Here is a 17,364-nt window from a genome sequence, read left to right as displayed (position 1 = left end):
TCTAAAACACACAACAGGTTTTAGTGTTTCTAGAAACAACTGAAATTTCCATTTAAAATTGATACAGCAGCGTACGTTTTATACTAACAAGAAAAATGGAAAAAAAAAGGTGAATGAGAATGGCAGTTTGTTTTCACTATGAAAGGCTTTTAAATAAGATTTGCAACTTTATATCTTTAAGCTTCATTATGAGCTGTCAGAGGTTGAAATGCTATATACCTAAACTTAGTGCAAATGTGTATTCTTTTGTAAAGAAAATGCCACCTGGTGGATTTCTGAAGTGACATAGTTAGTATCTTCGAAAAGTCAAGGGTAATGAAGATAGAGCAGGACTCAGTATGTGAATTCTCTGGCTTTCTTCTCATAATAAATTATTGTTAATGATTTGGAAGTAAATGTTAGCAAGATAGAGAAGGTATACATTATGGGACAAGAAAACCCAAATTACACCCCAAACCAAAACCTATTTAAGAATATTTTGCTTTGCATTTCAGGGGAAGTAAAGATAAAATTTTTGTTGTTAAGATTAACCCATATATGCCTGATAAATTGACTACTGTTGGAATTAAACACATGAAATTCTGGCGTAGAGCAGGTAAGGAAAACTTTCAGAATTAAGCATTTTCTATTACTTCAAGTATGAACATTGAATCTCTTATAGTATGTTTTGTGTATTAAAGGCAAATGTTTTCTCCTTGTATTTCTCTGTTAGCTTTGGCCTAGTAGAAATTCATATTAATTGGCATTATGGCAGTAATGGGAATTCTTTTTAAGGTCAATTTGCCATGGATCTAGAACTATGCAAGTAGAGAGGACCCTGAATTTACTACTTTGTTTCTTTTTATCTAATAATAATGTAGCATATCTGATACTGTTACATAGCTGCTCTAAAGTCGTAGAATAATTTGGAAGAAGGACCTTTAAAAGAGGTATATTGTAGAGAGGCACAAATATAAGTTAAATTTAAAGTTATAAAAATCCACATACAAGAATTCAGACAAAGTACTTGAAGAGGATACATGTGGCAATTGAGGCCTGTTTGTTTAGAATCCTTTGTTGAAGTCAAAAATTAAAAGCCAAAGAAAAGCAGCTTGCTTTATCTGCTCAAAAATTTTTGAAGAGTGAAAAATACATTCCCTGATATTACTGTGAACTTCATTGTTTCAAACCTCAAAAAGTATATGAAGACATACGTGCTATGGAAGACTAGCTTATCTGCTCAGAATGTTACAATTATTTATGCACATAATTCACATGAGCCTGTGATAAAGATTAATTGTGGTAAGAAAACTCTGACTGGAAAAAAAGACCCTAGTTTTCTCAGTTCTGGTTCCGACAGAAATTAATCAAGATTGCCTGAGATCAAGCTGTTGAAGTCTATATAAATAATTAATTGTAACTATTGTTCTTGCTATCTATAGAAAGAACAAAGTGTGTCAGAATATTTAATGAATAAATTACTATAACTTCTGTAGAAAGAAATCTTAACTACGGTAAAAGCCTAGAGATGGTGATTTTAAATCAAATGAATTTTTTTAAAATGCCTCTTTCCTCTTTGGCATTGCTCAATCAGCAGGAATCAAATTTATCTAATGCTACAGCTTGTCTGTAATTGCAATGGCACACTGGCAAGGCAGTTGCCTTGAAGCACACTTAGCAGTGTTTATGTGAGGAATAGAGTATCAGTGCACCTTAATAAATGCCAAGTCTCTGAAGTCTGCACTAGAGCAGGTGCATTTGATGTGAAAAGTGACACCAAAGTATATGGTTTAGACTAAATTTTCATCAGAGCCAAGTGGTGGCAGAGGGGTTCGAAGACATTGCCTCTGTAATTATGAGAACAGTATGAAGTGTCATTTCCTGAGGGGCTTCTGTGTTACAACAGATGAAGTTTCTCTGATGTCTGTGAAAATAAAAATCTGATGTTCTAGCCAGAAGTTACTATGTTTTGTACTTATCAAATGATTTTCAGTACTGTTTTTTAAAATTTGTAAAGCTGTATCATTTCTACTATCCAGAGGTCAGTACAGCAAACCTCTAAAATAAAATTTCTCACTGAAAAGTTATCGTGAAAAGGGTGGGATATCAAGATTTAAACTTTTTTTTCCCCAAGTTAATTTCATTAGGAATTTCTGTGAACTGTGTGGGTGATATTAATGTTTTTGTTTAGATGAGAGTTTATAAATGAGCTTTCTCTTTGTATGTCTATATGTAGGTATATGCACATGTTCAGATCCAGGTTCAAGTAGTAAGTTAAAAATAATGCTCTTTTTTCTTGAAAGATGACAGTGCAAAAACTTTATTTTCTGAGAACTTGGGCTTAATTTTTTGGGGAGCAGGGATGACCCAGGGGAAGAGGACTTGTTGCTTTGGGCAAGGTTGGAAAAGCCTTTGGAAAATAGTTCCAAGCAGACATCTGATATCTTGTTTTTGGTTTGAACCAGGTGGAGGACTAATTGGGAGAAAGGGCTGCATAGGTACATTGGGAAGAACTGATACAATGATGTGCGCAGTGTATGGCTGGACTGAAGAGATGGCATTCTCTGGAACTTCCACGGGGGATGTGTGTATTTGGAGAGATGTGTTTCTCATAAAAACTGTCAAAGCACATGATGGTCCTGTGTTCAGCATGCACGCATTAGAAAAAGTAAATAAACTGCTCGTTGTTTTTTGATGTCTGGACCAAAAAAAAGTCTATGATGTTACACCTTTCCCAGACTCAGGAATCCGTGGCTGTATTTCCATTACAGAAAAGTCTTGTGAGGCCCACATTCAAAACAGTATTTGGCATGTCTCAAACCCTTGTGATTAAGTGACATTTTATTCGGTAATTTTCGTGACCTCTTGCTAAAGAAAAAATATTGACTTATGAAAAGTAAAAGTACTTTTTGATTTAAGCATCTGTAAGTTTAATGGAATATGTGAGCTTACAAGAGACAGGGAAGATCATATTCTTACTATTTTAATGGTGTAATTCTGTTCTACTAGTAGCAGCATTCAATCTGCAAATCACTCTCTCCTGATCCTCAACATCTTTTGACTCAGGAAAGCCTTTAAGCATGTGCCCAAATGTGAATGGGTGTTCCAGTTAGATTACTTGTATGTTTGAAGTTATGTATATGTTTGTATCTTCCTAGGTTAGACTAAGTTACTTTACCTTCTAATATTTGAGTTTCAGTATAGCAGCTTTGTCTAAAGCGTATGTTATTCATTGCCAGAACTATGTGCTCCAAAGGAAAATACTAATGATTTCAGTATGAGGTATACATGTTGCTTCATTAAATAGCTGTAAATAAATTTCAAGACAAACTGGCACAAATATGCATATATTTGAACAATTCAAGCACTAATCAAATTTTTGTGAGTGGCACTAAGTTTGGCTTGGAGCAATGAGGTGAAATGGCAAAGGGATTTTGAAGCTTTTTGGTTAGAAGCTTATTAGTTAGACCTTCCAAAGCCAGCCTATGTACCTGGACTGTACAGAGCTGTGCTGCTTTTGTCAGAAGAATTGAATCGTTTTGTTGCCCCAATCGTTTCTAACATCTGTAGTTCTGTGCATTTCAGTGTTGTATATAATTCATTTTCAGTATTGCAGAAATCATTGAAAAACTAAGGAAAGATAATGATTGATTGTATCTTGTGAGGTTTATTTATTTTTAATGATTATTATTTTATTTCCCCTAACCTCAGGGATTTGTTACTGGAGGAAAGGATGGGGTAGTAGCTCTCTGGGATGATACCTTTGAACGTTGTCTCAAAACCTATGCCATCAAAAGGGCTGCTTTGGCCCCTGGGTCTAAAGGTAACAGAGACTTTATTCTATTTAAAATACTTTTTTAGAAAACTTTGTGGAATTGAAACTGTGGAGTTGCTTTCACCAGTAGGAAGAAATCTACATTTGACATAATGAATACTAAAAATTATTTTTTTAAAAGCTTGATTGATTCTAAATAAGTCAGTTTTCTGTTGGGAGGGAAATGGTATGTTACCGTGTCTTTGCGTGGGTGCAGATCATAATATTTACCTTATTATTTGATTAGTTGATCTTACCCCACCCAGGTGGTTCATTTTTAAGTAGCAACCAGAGCGCCTATTATTTTTCTAATTGTGAATCATCTTGTCTGATCTTTCTTGTTTTGGAGGAGGAATGGAAAGGAGAATTGTGGTCAGTTTTGTAAGGTCTTAGTACATCTCTGTCTTAGTTTTCTGTAAATGCATATTTCTTTTGAAATTATTTAATAATTTAATATTTATTAAATTAAATATTTAATATTTAATAATGATTTCTGTTTCTACCATTTATTCTTGATCTTGGTGCTAGCTTACAGTTTTCCCTATGTAACATTCAGGATAGCCTTCTCCCCCCCCCTCCCCAGTTTATGTTTTACGTTGGCTATTTTCCAATATGTGTGGTTTGATTTTTCAAAAATCATCAATGGAAACACCCATTAACTAAAACATTCTACTACAGAGTATCTCATTCTCATATCTGTAAAATAAAAATCTAGATCAGAAGGTACCATAAACGCCAGCGGTATAGTAGTACAGTTGATAAGTTCACATACACAATTTTTCACAAAGGCTGCCAGTGAGTGAGGCTGAATAAACGTTGGAGATACTCAGTTGAGAAGAAAAATTAGTGTCAGTTGGGTAACTGCTAAATACTCCCAAATGAATCCAACATTTAAGTTCTTCCATGCAGGAATGATTTTACTTATTTAATACTGAGTATCTTCTTCTACAATGAGAATGTAATGTGTGAAAAATCCACTTTAAGGGATGCTTGAAAGTCTTCTGTCTTCTAACATTCTAATGTTCTAGGTCTTCTCTTAGAAGATAATCCTTCTATACGTGCCATATCTTTAGGACATGGTCATATTTTAGTGGGCACAAAGAATGGTGAAATATTAGAGGTGGATAAAAGTGGACCAATAACTCTGCTGGTTCAGGTACGTGTTGAATTTCAGTCAATACTCCATACCACAAACACCGTTTTCTTTTTCAAGCAAAGACTGTTGTGAAATAGTAAGCATTTAAATTACTAGTGAAGTTAGCAAGTTACTATCACTTTATAGATTTTTTTTTTTTTTTTTTTAATGCTAGGCTAAAACATTATGACTCTTTAATGAGCAAAATACATCACAGAATTTCATGTACTGATTTGTTCAACAAGTTCATCCTTCCAAACAGACAGAGATCATATTTCTGTTAAAACAAGTTGTATGAAACAGTGGATCCTTCACCAAAATCCTTGCTAGATTTTTTCTTAGTACTTATTACTCTTTTTATTTTAAAAAGCTGTCTCTTTGAGGCCGATTTTTAGATTTTCTCTGTAATTATGTAAAAAACATTTTCATTTTCTTTGCCATACCAAACAGACCGTGTTTCTTAAGCCTGACTACAAAACAGATTTTTTTACATCGTATTGTGTGATTTTCTTGCACACTTAGATAAAAATCTGTGGATCTTTAATTCACACTTCTGAGCGTCCAATACACTATATAAAGAACTAGATTTTTTTTTTTTTTTAAAGAAAAGATTAGAACAAAGGTAAAGAAAACACTGGATTATAGAATTATAGAATAGTTCGGGTGGGAAGTGACCTTTAAAGGTCATCTTGTCCAATCTCCCCTGCACTTAGCAGTGGACATCTTCAACTAGATCAGGTTGCTCAGAGCCCCGTCCAACCTGACCATGAATGTTCCAGGAATGGGGCATCCACCACCTCTCTGGGCAAACTGTGTCAGTGTTTCACTGCCCTCATAGTATAAAATTTCTGCCTTATATCTAGTCTGAATCTATTCTTTTCTAATTTAAACCCATCACCCCTTGTCCTGTTGCAACAGAGCCTCTTAGAATTCAGTCCCCATCTTATTTATAGGCTCGTTTATATACTGAAAGGCTGTAATAAAGTCTCCCCAGAGCCTTCTTCTCTCCAGGCTGAACAACTTTAACTCTTTCAGCCTTTATTCATGGGGGAGGTACTCCAGCCCTCTGATCATTTTTGTGGCCCTCCTCTGGACCTTCTCCAACAGGTCCATATCTTTCCTGTACTGAGGACTCCAGAACTAAACAGTACCCCATGTTGGGTCTCATGAAAGCAGAGTAGAGGGGCAGAATCACATCCCATTACCTGTTGGCCATGCTCCTTTTAATGCAGCCCAGGATACAGTTGACTTTTTGGGCTGCAAATGCACACTGCTGGCTCATGTCCAGCTTTTCATCCACCAATACCCCCAAGTCCCCCTCCGCAGGGTGCTCTCGCTCCCTTCATCCCCCAGCTCTACTGATGCTGGGGGTTGCCCTGACCCAGGTGCAGGACCCTGCACTTGGCCTTGTAGAACCTCATGCAGTTTGTGTGGGCCCACTTCTGAGCTTGTCTTGGTCCCTGTGAATGGCATCCCATCCCTCAGGCATGTCAGCCTTGCTGCAGAGCTTGGTGTCGTCAGCAAACTTGCTAAGAGTGCACTTGATCCCGTTATGTCACTGGCAGAGATGTGGGTGAGAATTATTTCTCAGTAAAAGTTTTCTCTAGTACTAGTTACTGTAATTTGCACTTTAAGTAGCAGGATAATGTTTTTTTTCAGGTGTTCTATGTTTCTATTCAGATACTTCTTTATAATCCTCTAACGATATGCATATTCTTCATGTTCTCTCTTTGTTGGTGCTGGTGGGTTTTTAACTTCCTTAAATTTATTATTTCATATTTCAGTTAAAAATACAAAATCATCTTATTCATTGTATTTTTCAGGGTCACATGGAGGGGGAAGTTTGGGGTCTAGCTACTCATCCTCATTTACCTATTTGTGCCACTGTAAGTGATGACAAAACTTTAAGAATATGGGATTTATCTCCTAGCCATTGTATGTTAGCTGTTCGCAAATTGAAGAAGGGTAAGATACTTAGTATGAAAAATTTAACTGAATTCAGTTGATGTTCACTAGTGTTTATGAATCTATGAAAAGCAAGATTGAATAAATTCCTTTCTCTGCTCAAATTATTTTACTGATGCTATGTTCAAATGTTTTGTAGCCCTTAAGCTAATTAATCTTTAAGAATGATTTCTAATACTGTTAGGATTATTTGCAATTCTGCTCTTTTAAGTGAGAGAATTTACAATGAAAGTTGGGTCAGTTACATAAATCTGTCACAGTTTGTAGTAATGCAACCTTATTTTTTGAACAGTGGAGGACTTCGAATCTAGAAAGTTTTGGAAGAAATCTTTAAAGTAACATTGAATTTCTCTTTGTAAATGTTAGTAAAATCTGGAATGTCAAGGAAAAAGAAAAGTCATAAAATTCTTACTTGTATACTACATCACTAGATTTTATTTTAACAGGTGGGAAACCTGGCCTTAACAAGCTTTTAATGATAACTGCTGTGTTAGACTAAGTTATACAATAGGCATTATCTTTTTGGTGTTCAGGAAAGCATTATGGGAAGCTTAGTTGAAGATGATTTGGGTTGATTAAGGTAAATGTAAGAAGAGCTGTGAGCTGGTACAAGCAGGGATTAAACAAAGTTTCAAATTGGTGAAGTCTGCTCAAGTCTTAAAACTGATATTTCTTAATATTTTTAAAAGTAGTTTTGGCAGAAAAATAAGGACTGCAATGACTTAATTCGCTGATGAGACATTCTGAGATGCTTTGACAATCTTAGAAAGCAGCTGCCTACTGTACAGAAAGAGCTGGATACTTCTGCAGATTGCAGTGATGGAAATACAATATTTGGTAATGAAAAAAGGCAGGACTTGCCAATTGTAAGAAAAATGTCTGTGTAGCTGAGGAGTAACTGAGGAGCAGAAAGCTCAGGATGATCCAGCTGATTGCAGGATGACGATTATATGTGAGTGAGGTATTTTTCCAGCTCATAATGAAGTATTCAGGTTATTTACAAGAGACTAATCAGAATCTTTTTTGGTGTACAGTTCTCATCTGTGTTCAACTGAATGAAATTAAACTGAAAGTCAAGTATAGAGAAAGAGGAGAGAAATAAGGAGAGAAAATTTAAAATACATAGACAGTAGTGATTAATCTGTATTACTAAAGTAGAATATATGTCAATTAGTATGCTAATAAAATGTAATCTAAGAATCTGGGGTTGTTTGTGTATTGAGTTGATAGTAGCTTCTGTGTGCTATCACAGATTTAGAACTTGGAAATTATCTTGACAGCTTCTAAAAAGTTTTATATACTGTAAAAATAGCTTTCCTTTGCTATTGGAAAAATAATTCTAAAAGAGAAATCATGCACTGTAAATGTACCTGAATGCCATTTCTGTATTTCTCATAGGAGGCAGATGTTGCTGCTTTTCTCCTGATGGAAAAGCATTAGCTGTTGGTCTCAATGATGGAAGTTTTTTGATAGTTAATGCAGATACCCTGGAGGATCTAGTCTCTTTCCAGCACAGGAAAGATGTTATTTCAGAGATCCGTTTTTCTCCTGGTAAGTGATTTAAAAGAAGATTTTTATATCAAGGTAGCTTAAGCATGCTTTGTAACTTTAAAAAAAAAAAAAAGTAGAGATTTGTATTACTTTTTTACATGTAACAAACAAGCCAACAAGGTTAATAGTAACATTTTGAAAAATACTGGGTTTCAAGGACTGTGTCCCTCATTTAAGGATGAGATTATTGGAATAAGCTTGTTCATAGTAACCTCCTGAATACAACACTCAATTTTAAAACATGAATATCCAGCAGCTTCCTTAGGTAACTAGGGTTCCACTTTGAGCTGCATAAATTTGGCTCTTCACTGCGGTTACTCTTAGCTAATTAGAATGCTTGAAACTGTTGTGTCAGAAAGTTCTGGTGGCATCTTTTTTCTTCTTTCTCGTCCTGCAGTGCTTAGCAGTCTCACTGAGGTTAGGTAAACACTACAGCTCTTATTTAGGAACTTGGATATATGGCCTAAACAAACTAATAATACTGCTTTAGTGAAAGTAGTTTTCTGTAGAAGAAATGTGATGCAAATTACCGATACTGTTTCTCATGCAACATTACTTTCTGGTACCTAAGCTTTACTACTTTCTGAGTGTGATAAATGTTTAAAATTTCATCAAAGATTGTTACTGTTTGAAGATGTAATTATGTAATGGTTGTATATTTCATACTGATTTTGATTATGTGATAATCTGTCTGTCTGTCAAGGACTATGTATAAATGAGCAAGCTCATTTCAAAGAAATCTGAGTTGTATATAGCTCAATTCCAGAATGTACTTGTGTTTAATATACAGAGCACTGCAGTTTTTGAAAATGTCTTGTGTTTGTACTGATGTGTTCTAGGGGCTGGAAAGTACTTGGCTGTGGCATCCTGTGATAACTTTGTAGATATTTACAATGTAATGAGCAGTAAACGAGTAGGAATATGCAAGGGAGCCTCCAGCTATATCACACATATGGACTGGGACATAAGAGGTGAGTAACATTCATTCTGAAAATCTGCTGGGAGATTCATTACATTACAGATTAAATACGGTACATCTGCAGTATGAATTTATGCTATCACTGACAGATTTGTTTATGAACATGCTTACAGCATCTGAATAAACATTAAAAATACGAATCTTACTACTATTTATATAATTAAAAGATGTATTTCAAGGAAAAACTGCCTCTGCAGATTGGTTTGTTTGAGGGTTTGTTTTTTTTTTTCACATCTTCTGTGTTTATTGTCTGACTTCTAGAATAATGCGCTGCGTAATGCAGTTGCATCTGTAGCTCAGGAATGTGCATCCTTGTCAAAAACAGCAGAAAGACTGGGTCTTAATACATGATTAATTTAAACACTAACTTTAGTTCTGTTTCCATACAAAACCAAGGCAGTGCAATTGTGCAATCCGTTAGTTCTGCTGTTATTCCTCTACATAATCACTTTTGAAACAGTCCAATTGAATTTGAAAGAGTGTTAGAAGTTAGCTGCCTCTGAGAATTTTGAAAACAGGAAGAGGACAGAAACATTAATGAGAATTTCCCTCAGAAAAGTATTACTATAAAAGCAAGCAGAAGTCAGCTTCAGCCATTGGCCAGGCAGCTTGCATGCAGCCCCAAAAGCTCATGCATACTGGCCAGCCAGTTGACACAAACAAGCTCTGAATTAGACCCAGTACATTTTACATACCATCTGATAGGACAACCATGAACAGGAGAGAAAAGTGATGCATTATGAGAGTTTTCAAGGAGAGGAGGAAGGACGGTGAATTTAAAGGGTCAAAGGATGCAGATCTTCAGAAGCGCATACTTCCAGGTCCTCTGTTTACATATGCAACTTTTTCCAATGGAAACAAATAATTTGTTTAATGTTATTAGCAACAATTTCAAAATAATGTTTTTGTTTGTTTTAATGGAATTTTCTATTTAATGTTAATATACAATACATAATATGTTTTATAGGGAAGCTCTTGCAAGTCAACACTGGTGCTAAAGAGCAGTTGTTTTTTGAAGCTCCTCGTGGGAAAAAACAGACAATTCCGAGTTTGGAGGTGAGGAAATAGACCGCCACCTTAACTTGCTTGCAAATTAGAGTTATGGTACAACTGTCTTGCCACGTAAGAGGGAAGGATGTGTAACAAATGTAACTGGTCTGTTGAAAAAAGCTTCTGGTTTGGCATTTGCTGTCCTTTTTTTTTTTTTTTTTTTAATTTTATATTTTTGGACATTTGGTTGACTTAAACTCTCATAAAAATCTCATTGGACTTCTGTATGCCTCTTTTGGTACCTAAACACCTTTAAAAATCTATTGCAGATGAGTTAGCCCAAACATTGCCCCAGAAGACCTCATGTCTATCTTTACATACAATGCAATACAGTCATATTTATTACAGCCTGATATACATAGGCAAGGGTAGTATATTCTGGCAATAATATTAATTTGCTTTTTCACACATAGAGGATTGTTGTAGGGCAGACAGTGAAAATGGGTAACTTTCCAGTAATTTTTTCTGTGAGATTGAAAGGCAGGGTTGAAAAAGGTAAATTTTTTTATTTTTTTTTTTCTTCATGTAGCTGAAGGGCAGGTAAGAGCAACATTTTTTAAATACTTTTAGGAGGTTTGGAAGTTAAAAGAGGTGAAATTAAGTATTTCAAATGAAATCCCGAATAGACAGGAAATAAATGGTTGCTATGTTTAAATATTATCTTTTAGATGTGATGTATCTTTCAGTGCAAGAAATCCATTTTTCTTGAAAATGGATATGAAAGAAAACTGCTTGGGTAAAAGCATGCTCTGTCTTAAATGGGTTGTTTTTGTAGGTAGAAAAGATTGGCTGGGCATCATGGACAAGTGTTTTGGGCTCTTGCTGTGAAGGAATCTGGCCCATAATAGGTGAAGTCACAGACGTAACTGCTTCATGCCTCACTAGTGACAGTAAAGTGTTAGCCACAGGAGATGATTTTGGATTTGTGAAACTTTTTCGATACCCTGCTAAAGTAAGTAATTTTCAGCTGTTCATGCAGAAGTTTGGTTAATAAAAATGTCTTTTCAAAACTATAAAAACTCCTCACTCAGAACAAAATAATGCTTTTATAATTTTGTCCTTATGATCAAAGGTGGTATTCAATGTTACTCTGCAATTTGCAATGCATTAACCTTTGAGTTAATAATAACCATTCCAAATCAGACTAAAGAGCCATTTCATGTAGTGTGCTATCACTGACAGTGATAAATGCATAGGAAAACCTGTAAGAATGAGAATAGGACAGGCAGTATTTAATAATATCTTAGGCATTAGTATTCTCGGTGTGGTTTTATCAGCATCTTTTTTAGCCCCTTAGACCCTTGTTTTGAACACAACACTTTTTTCCTCACCTTCGTTTCACTCATAATTTTATAGGCTTTCATTCTGTCCAAACTCAGCCAACTTTCTCTAAGATGAAGAGCTTTAATGTTATTTAATCATGTATCGTAGAAAATCAATTCCAGAAGCACATTATATTTTTATTGCTCTTTTTGGACCTTTCTAGTTTTCCTGTATATTTATCAGCAAATGTTTTCAATTTTTAATATTTTGCCATGCTAGGGATGGTAACAATGCACATGTGTTGACTCAAAATATTCTATGTACATTTTAGTCTTAATCTGTTAGACTCTTTTCTCTCTTAGGAAAAATTATGCAGTGTTTATTGCTGGAATTTGTTTACAAACATTCTTGCATGCTTGGTATGGAAATATGGTTATTGTTTCATGAGATTGCTATAGGAGAGGAACTTGGCAAGTCATCTAATACATACAAATGCAAAACAGCTGATGCATTAACTGTAAAGAGATTAAGAACATGCTGCTTGTGCACTGGCAATTCATTTCCATTTTATCTAGTAGACTGGTTAAATTTGATCTGTGCCTTTTCTTCTCCCTTCTTAGGGAAAGTTTGGAAAATTTAAGAGATATGTTGCTCACAGTACCCATGTAACGAATGTCCGCTGGACCTATGATGACAGTTTGTTGGTCACTGTTGGAGGAGCAGACACCTCTTTAATGCTGTGGACTTATGAGATAGAAGGACATCGGGATAGCAGGCAGTGTGACAGTGAAGAATCTGATCTAGATTCTGAAGAAGATGGAGGTCAGTAATAATTTATAAAGGTAGCTGGATCATGCTGTCTCAGGAAGACTTGAGATTGTTTCGATCTTAAGTAGAGAAGATGCTTCAAAGGTTAAGTAAAATTTCCTTTTGAGCAAAGGACTGATAAACTGTTGTGAAGAAAATGATAATAAAGTGACTTACTGCTTTGATTCATAGTGTATAAAAAGACTTTTGACATCTTTTAAAAGGAAAAACATTAAGTGCCGATTACAGGTCACTTAAAAAAAAAATCTTTATAGAATTACAGTTTAGATTTGGGCACTAGTTCTAATGGAATTATGTTGAAATCTGTATAATGCAAGATTGTAGTTATCTTGATGTTGTAGCATCTGTTTCCGTAACATGGAAAAATTTATTCCAAGATCATATCAGTAGTTATAAAGTGGTAATTACATTTTGTAGAATTAACTTTTATTGGTTTTGCCGTACTTAATGTTTGTGGGGTTTTTTTCATGTTATAATTCCAAGGGTTCATGAACCTCCAAATTTGTTCTCTTGGCTCCCAAGTGCTGTTTTTCCTCCTTGTCAATTCCTCAGTCTTCAAGCATTATTCAGCTGTCACTGCTACTCTTTATATAATTCTGCATAATAAATTAACTTCAGTTTTCACTAAAACCTGTTAGATGACTTAAGAGACACTTTGAATATTAGAGGCATATTAAACTTTCATTGGAGAAAAATTTATGCACTTCCTGCTTAAAAATCCTGAAGAGTACATCTGCAAGGTAATTTAATTTCCCACAGGGGGGACTTGGTCAGCTTTAGCTTTCTGAATCAAAAATTGCAATCTTCAGAGTTTTTGTCCAGCTTCTGCCTGTGACCTGTTAGCGCATCTTTGCCCAATAACCTCTCCTAGGCTCTAGTGCCTTACACAGAGCCCTCTTAGGCTGTGTATTCAAAAATACTATAAAAGAAAGAGAAGTGAATCTTTACAAGAAGAGACATCATTGACATATTTTTCACAAAAAATTCTCTTCATCAGGTCCTAGTAATTGCAGTTAGAGTTGAGAGCTATTCTTAAATTGGTATTAGTAATCTCAGAGTTTGTGGGGGGGAAACATGCCAAAAGGATGATCACAATCCTGTTACTATTTTACCTGTTAGCTTTTTTGCCATATTTAGTAAACATCATCTGGATGTGCCTGACTGTCCCTCCTTAAGCATTGTGTAGGAAACCTGTGCAGACCTATAGATTCTATCCTAATGATGAATCCTGAAATTGAGAACAATGTGGTGCTGAGTCCTCCAGAACTTAACAGCAGGTGTCATGTAGTGAGGTCCTTTGTTAGTCACCCTGAGTTAAGGGCAACCAAGCAGAAACTGGGTATCTTTGAGTATCCCTTTAATCTTTGTTAATAATTTTTTCCACAAAAATATTGTAGAGAATTTTTTTCTTACAATGTCTCATTAACAATGTTCATTATTCCCAGCTACTTTCTTTCTGTTGTGTATTTACTAATAATACAGGGTATAATTGTTCCTGTATTACAGTACATTGTTGAAACCTGCACAAATTAACAAATTATGATTATTTTTTTTCTTGGTGTCTTGTTTTGGTACTTTTAACTCTGATTTTGTTAGGTTATGACAGTGATGTGACAAGGGAAAATGAAATTAATTACACCATCAAAGCCTTATCAACAAACATTAGACCAATGTTTGGAATTAAGCCTCACCTGCAACAAAAGGAGCCAACCTTAGATGAAAGGTAATTGCTAAATTACAATTGTAGCCAAGAAAGCAATCTGAAAAGATGATTAACAGTAAAATATAATTATATTGGAATATATATACAACTTAAAAGGTTGTGTATAAAAAGAATTGAAATGCTTCTTTGGTGGAAAATAACTCCACCAAACTTAGGAAGAGCCTTGCCAAAGGACTAGGCTGTATCTTTTTCAGAGAGCACCAAAGACTACAAATGATGTATAGACATTATTATGGTTGGGGAGTTTCTTGAGATAATTGAGTTATTTGCTGATATTTGACAATACTTTTTTTTTGACACTTAATACAAGTGATATCTAGGGAATGGCATTATAGGCATGAATGTGTACAACTTTTATTGAAAAACAGCTCTCAGTTTTCTTATTTTGGCAACAAACTGATTTGACTAATTTAGCTTCAACTGCTCCTTGCATTGTTTCTGTCTCTAGGTAACTTCTACCTTTCTTTGAAAAATTCTTTCCATGGTGGTTCTGCCTTTACTATTAATGAGTCTTGGAAAATGAAGTTGACTGCTTTGCAGTGTTAGTTGCATTGCTTGGTTTGCTATTGTATGCTTTAGAAGAGAAGGGGGTGGGGAGCAGAGTAGAATAAAATCAACGAGTAGAGAAAGGGAAATTATTTATAACCACTAGAATATAACCAGTTGTAGAATGTGCAGCTGAGAACAGGACCTTGAAAGATGTCAGCAAAATAAATGTAGGTAGTGTATGTGAAGGAAAAGGAAAGGGATTCCTAACATGATACTGTGGCAATTGAGGAAGATTAGTATTAAAAAGAGGGTAGTGTGGAAAACTGCACAGTATAGTTAGGTGTAACAGTGTAGAGAAATAGTGGGTTGGAAACTTCCTGCAAGAATGGGAGGGGTTCTGTTACAATGTACATGCCTCTTTCCACAGTGAAGTTAACAGTCCGTGATGCCTTTGAGAAATGCAACATGACTTACGTAGGTGTTTTGAGCTCATCTTTTTTTTTTAGTTTTGATGCTGAAGGAGATAATGGATGCCTGTGTATGAAGCTGTAGCTCCCTGTTTTGCATTTAAAATTAGAAACTGTCTTTCTGTTTATTAAATAATTTATTTGATGTGGAAATCAAAAATAAATACTGCACATGCCCTCAATATTTTGAGTTTATATTTGCTGTTGTTAATGAAAGGTATGATTTGTGATTTTTAAGTGAAATTATAAGCCTGTGGTATTTCTTTCAGTAGCTGTTTCTGGAAGATGAGTTGTGTTTTTAAGTTTCACATAAAAAATATTAAGGAAAGTTCTGTTGTAAGGTAACTAGGTTCTGATTCAGAACACATAAAAGTTCATGAAAGGATTTCATTGCCTGCGTTGTTTAAAAGTTTGGGCCCTAAAATTTGAAATAAAAGTTTTTTGTGAAAGTTGGAACCAGAATATGGTTGCTGCGTGCATTTTAACTTCTGTTCTGCTGATGTTAATACTGTGTAAGCTTAGGAAAGGTTTTAATAAGTCTGCTTTCATAGATACTAATTTTATTTTATTTTTATTTCCCTTTTGCTTCATATGAAGGCAGGGGGTAGTCAGGTAAGTTCATTTACACAAAGTCCAGGATCAAACACACTTTAATAACTTAAGCTGCTTGGAAAAGTAGTGATACTTTGAAATAGAAATGAAGGTTTTAACTCTTTGCAAGTAAATAGTAACTTGTTAATGGGTGGAAAAGGGATAAGGGACAATGAATAAGCCCAGTTCTTGGTCTGAGTGGCTGTGAGAAGGGTGCTAAATAGAGTATTTTGGGGGAAGTTAATCAAGTCTCCTCCTCTTTTCCTCATGACTTTGGAGTGGCTAAGGAACAGCTTCACTTAAGTAGCTTATAAAGTCTAACTAGAAGCATAATTCTTGTGGACTTCCATAAGACTGTATCACAGTGTTGGTCTAGAGGTCCAGCATGGAATAAGATGTGCAGGGAGCACATTGTGGAGATGCCTGAAGTGGCTGTATAAGCAGTATCACCATGTCTGCACCGCTGTGTTGGAGCTAATAAAGCTTCAGGGACAAGAGGAGTGTTATTTTCTTGGCTGCGGCATTTGACGTACCATTGCATGTGTACTAAAGCATCTGATCTGCTGGGTCCAAGTATCATCCAAACGATATGCAGAGTAACTAGCTTGGGTGCCAGCAGTAGGTAATAAGTTTCATAAGTAATACTCCTATGTTTGTAGTAGAACAAATCCATAGGCTGTAGGGCACCCTTCAGACTTGTAGACTAAGCTGCCAGTACACTTGGACCTACACAGACTAAGAAAGGAGAACTCCCTATACCTACCTGGACCCTGTTTCCACAATGAAATCACATCCTTATGGTGATAGATGATAGAATTGTGTTATTCTCTGTGTATCCTTCTGCAGACAACTTGACATAATGAAGAAAGCCACAGTCTTGATCTAAATTTTAAGTCATAGAATCATAGAATAGTTAGGGTTGGAAAGGACCTTAAGATCATCCAGTTCCAACCCCCCTGCCATGGGCAGGGACACCTTGTGCTAAACCATGCCACCCAAGGCTCTGTCCAGCATGGCCTTAAACACCGCCAGGGATGGAGCATTCACACCACCATCTCAAATTAATTCTGGTTTTGGGCTTTTTAAAAAATGTGTATCTGTAAAGTCAGTTTCTTTGCAAGTTATACAGAACGTGTATAACACAGACTTTCCTTCTGCATTGGTTCATTCACAGGGTTTTTTGGGTATACTGCTGTGATGAGTTGACCCTGGCTGGACACCAACTGCCCACTAAAGCCAATCTGTCACTCTCCTCGTCAGCCCAACATGGGAAAGAAAATGTTAACAAACGGCTTGTAGGTCAAGATTAGGACAGGGAGATCACTCAGTCACAGGCAAAAGAGGCTTAACTTGGGAAAAAAATTATTTAATTGCCAATAAAATCCATGTAGGATAATAAGAAATAAAAACTAAATTTTCAAACACCTTCCCCCCACCCCTCCCTTCTTCCTGGGCTTATCTTTACTCCCAATTTCTCAGCCTGCTCCCCACCCAGTGGCACAGGAAGATGGGGAGTGAGACTTCTTTGCT

General features: G+C 35.7%; 1 protein-coding gene across 6 annotated transcripts in view; it reads left to right on the top strand.

Moving 5' to 3' along the window:
* The window catches only part of EML5 (EMAP like 5), a 101,517-nt gene that overhangs the window by 55,140 nt on the left and 29,013 nt on the right, over nt 1-17,364 (top strand). For 5 of the 6 annotated variants that reach the window (XR_008972651.1, XM_057413360.1, XM_057413361.1 and 2 more), the window contains exons 17-27: nt 495-595; nt 2,445-2,647; nt 3,691-3,802; nt 4,822-4,949; nt 6,752-6,893; nt 8,292-8,444; nt 9,284-9,415; nt 10,391-10,479; nt 11,249-11,425; nt 12,357-12,558; nt 14,161-14,287. Coding sequence is in view for 5 of the 6 variants with exons in the window: in XM_057413360.1 (XP_057269343.1) it covers nt 495-595; nt 2,445-2,647; nt 3,691-3,802; nt 4,822-4,949; nt 6,752-6,893; nt 8,292-8,444; nt 9,284-9,415; nt 10,391-10,479; nt 11,249-11,425; nt 12,357-12,558; nt 14,161-14,287 (1,566 nt within the window). In the remaining variant the exon portion in view is untranslated. Of the gene's footprint in view, nt 1-494; nt 596-2,444; nt 2,648-3,690; nt 3,803-4,821; nt 4,950-6,751; nt 6,894-8,291; nt 8,445-9,283; nt 9,416-10,390; nt 10,480-11,248; nt 11,426-12,356; nt 12,559-14,160; nt 14,288-15,840; nt 16,042-17,364 lie in introns of those variants that run through there. The other variant, XM_057413364.1, reaches the window with a different exon arrangement.

This window comes from Pezoporus wallicus, unplaced genomic scaffold (assembly GCF_028554395.1).
Source record: "Pezoporus wallicus isolate ANWC-B61680 ecotype Strahan unplaced genomic scaffold, APGP_CSIRO_Pwel_v1 contig_3017, whole genome shotgun sequence".
Taxonomy (NCBI): Eukaryota; Metazoa; Chordata; class Aves; order Psittaciformes; family Psittacidae; genus Pezoporus; species Pezoporus wallicus.
The sequence above is the reverse complement of the archived record's forward strand: the minus strand, read 5'-3'. Positions and strand labels throughout refer to the sequence as shown.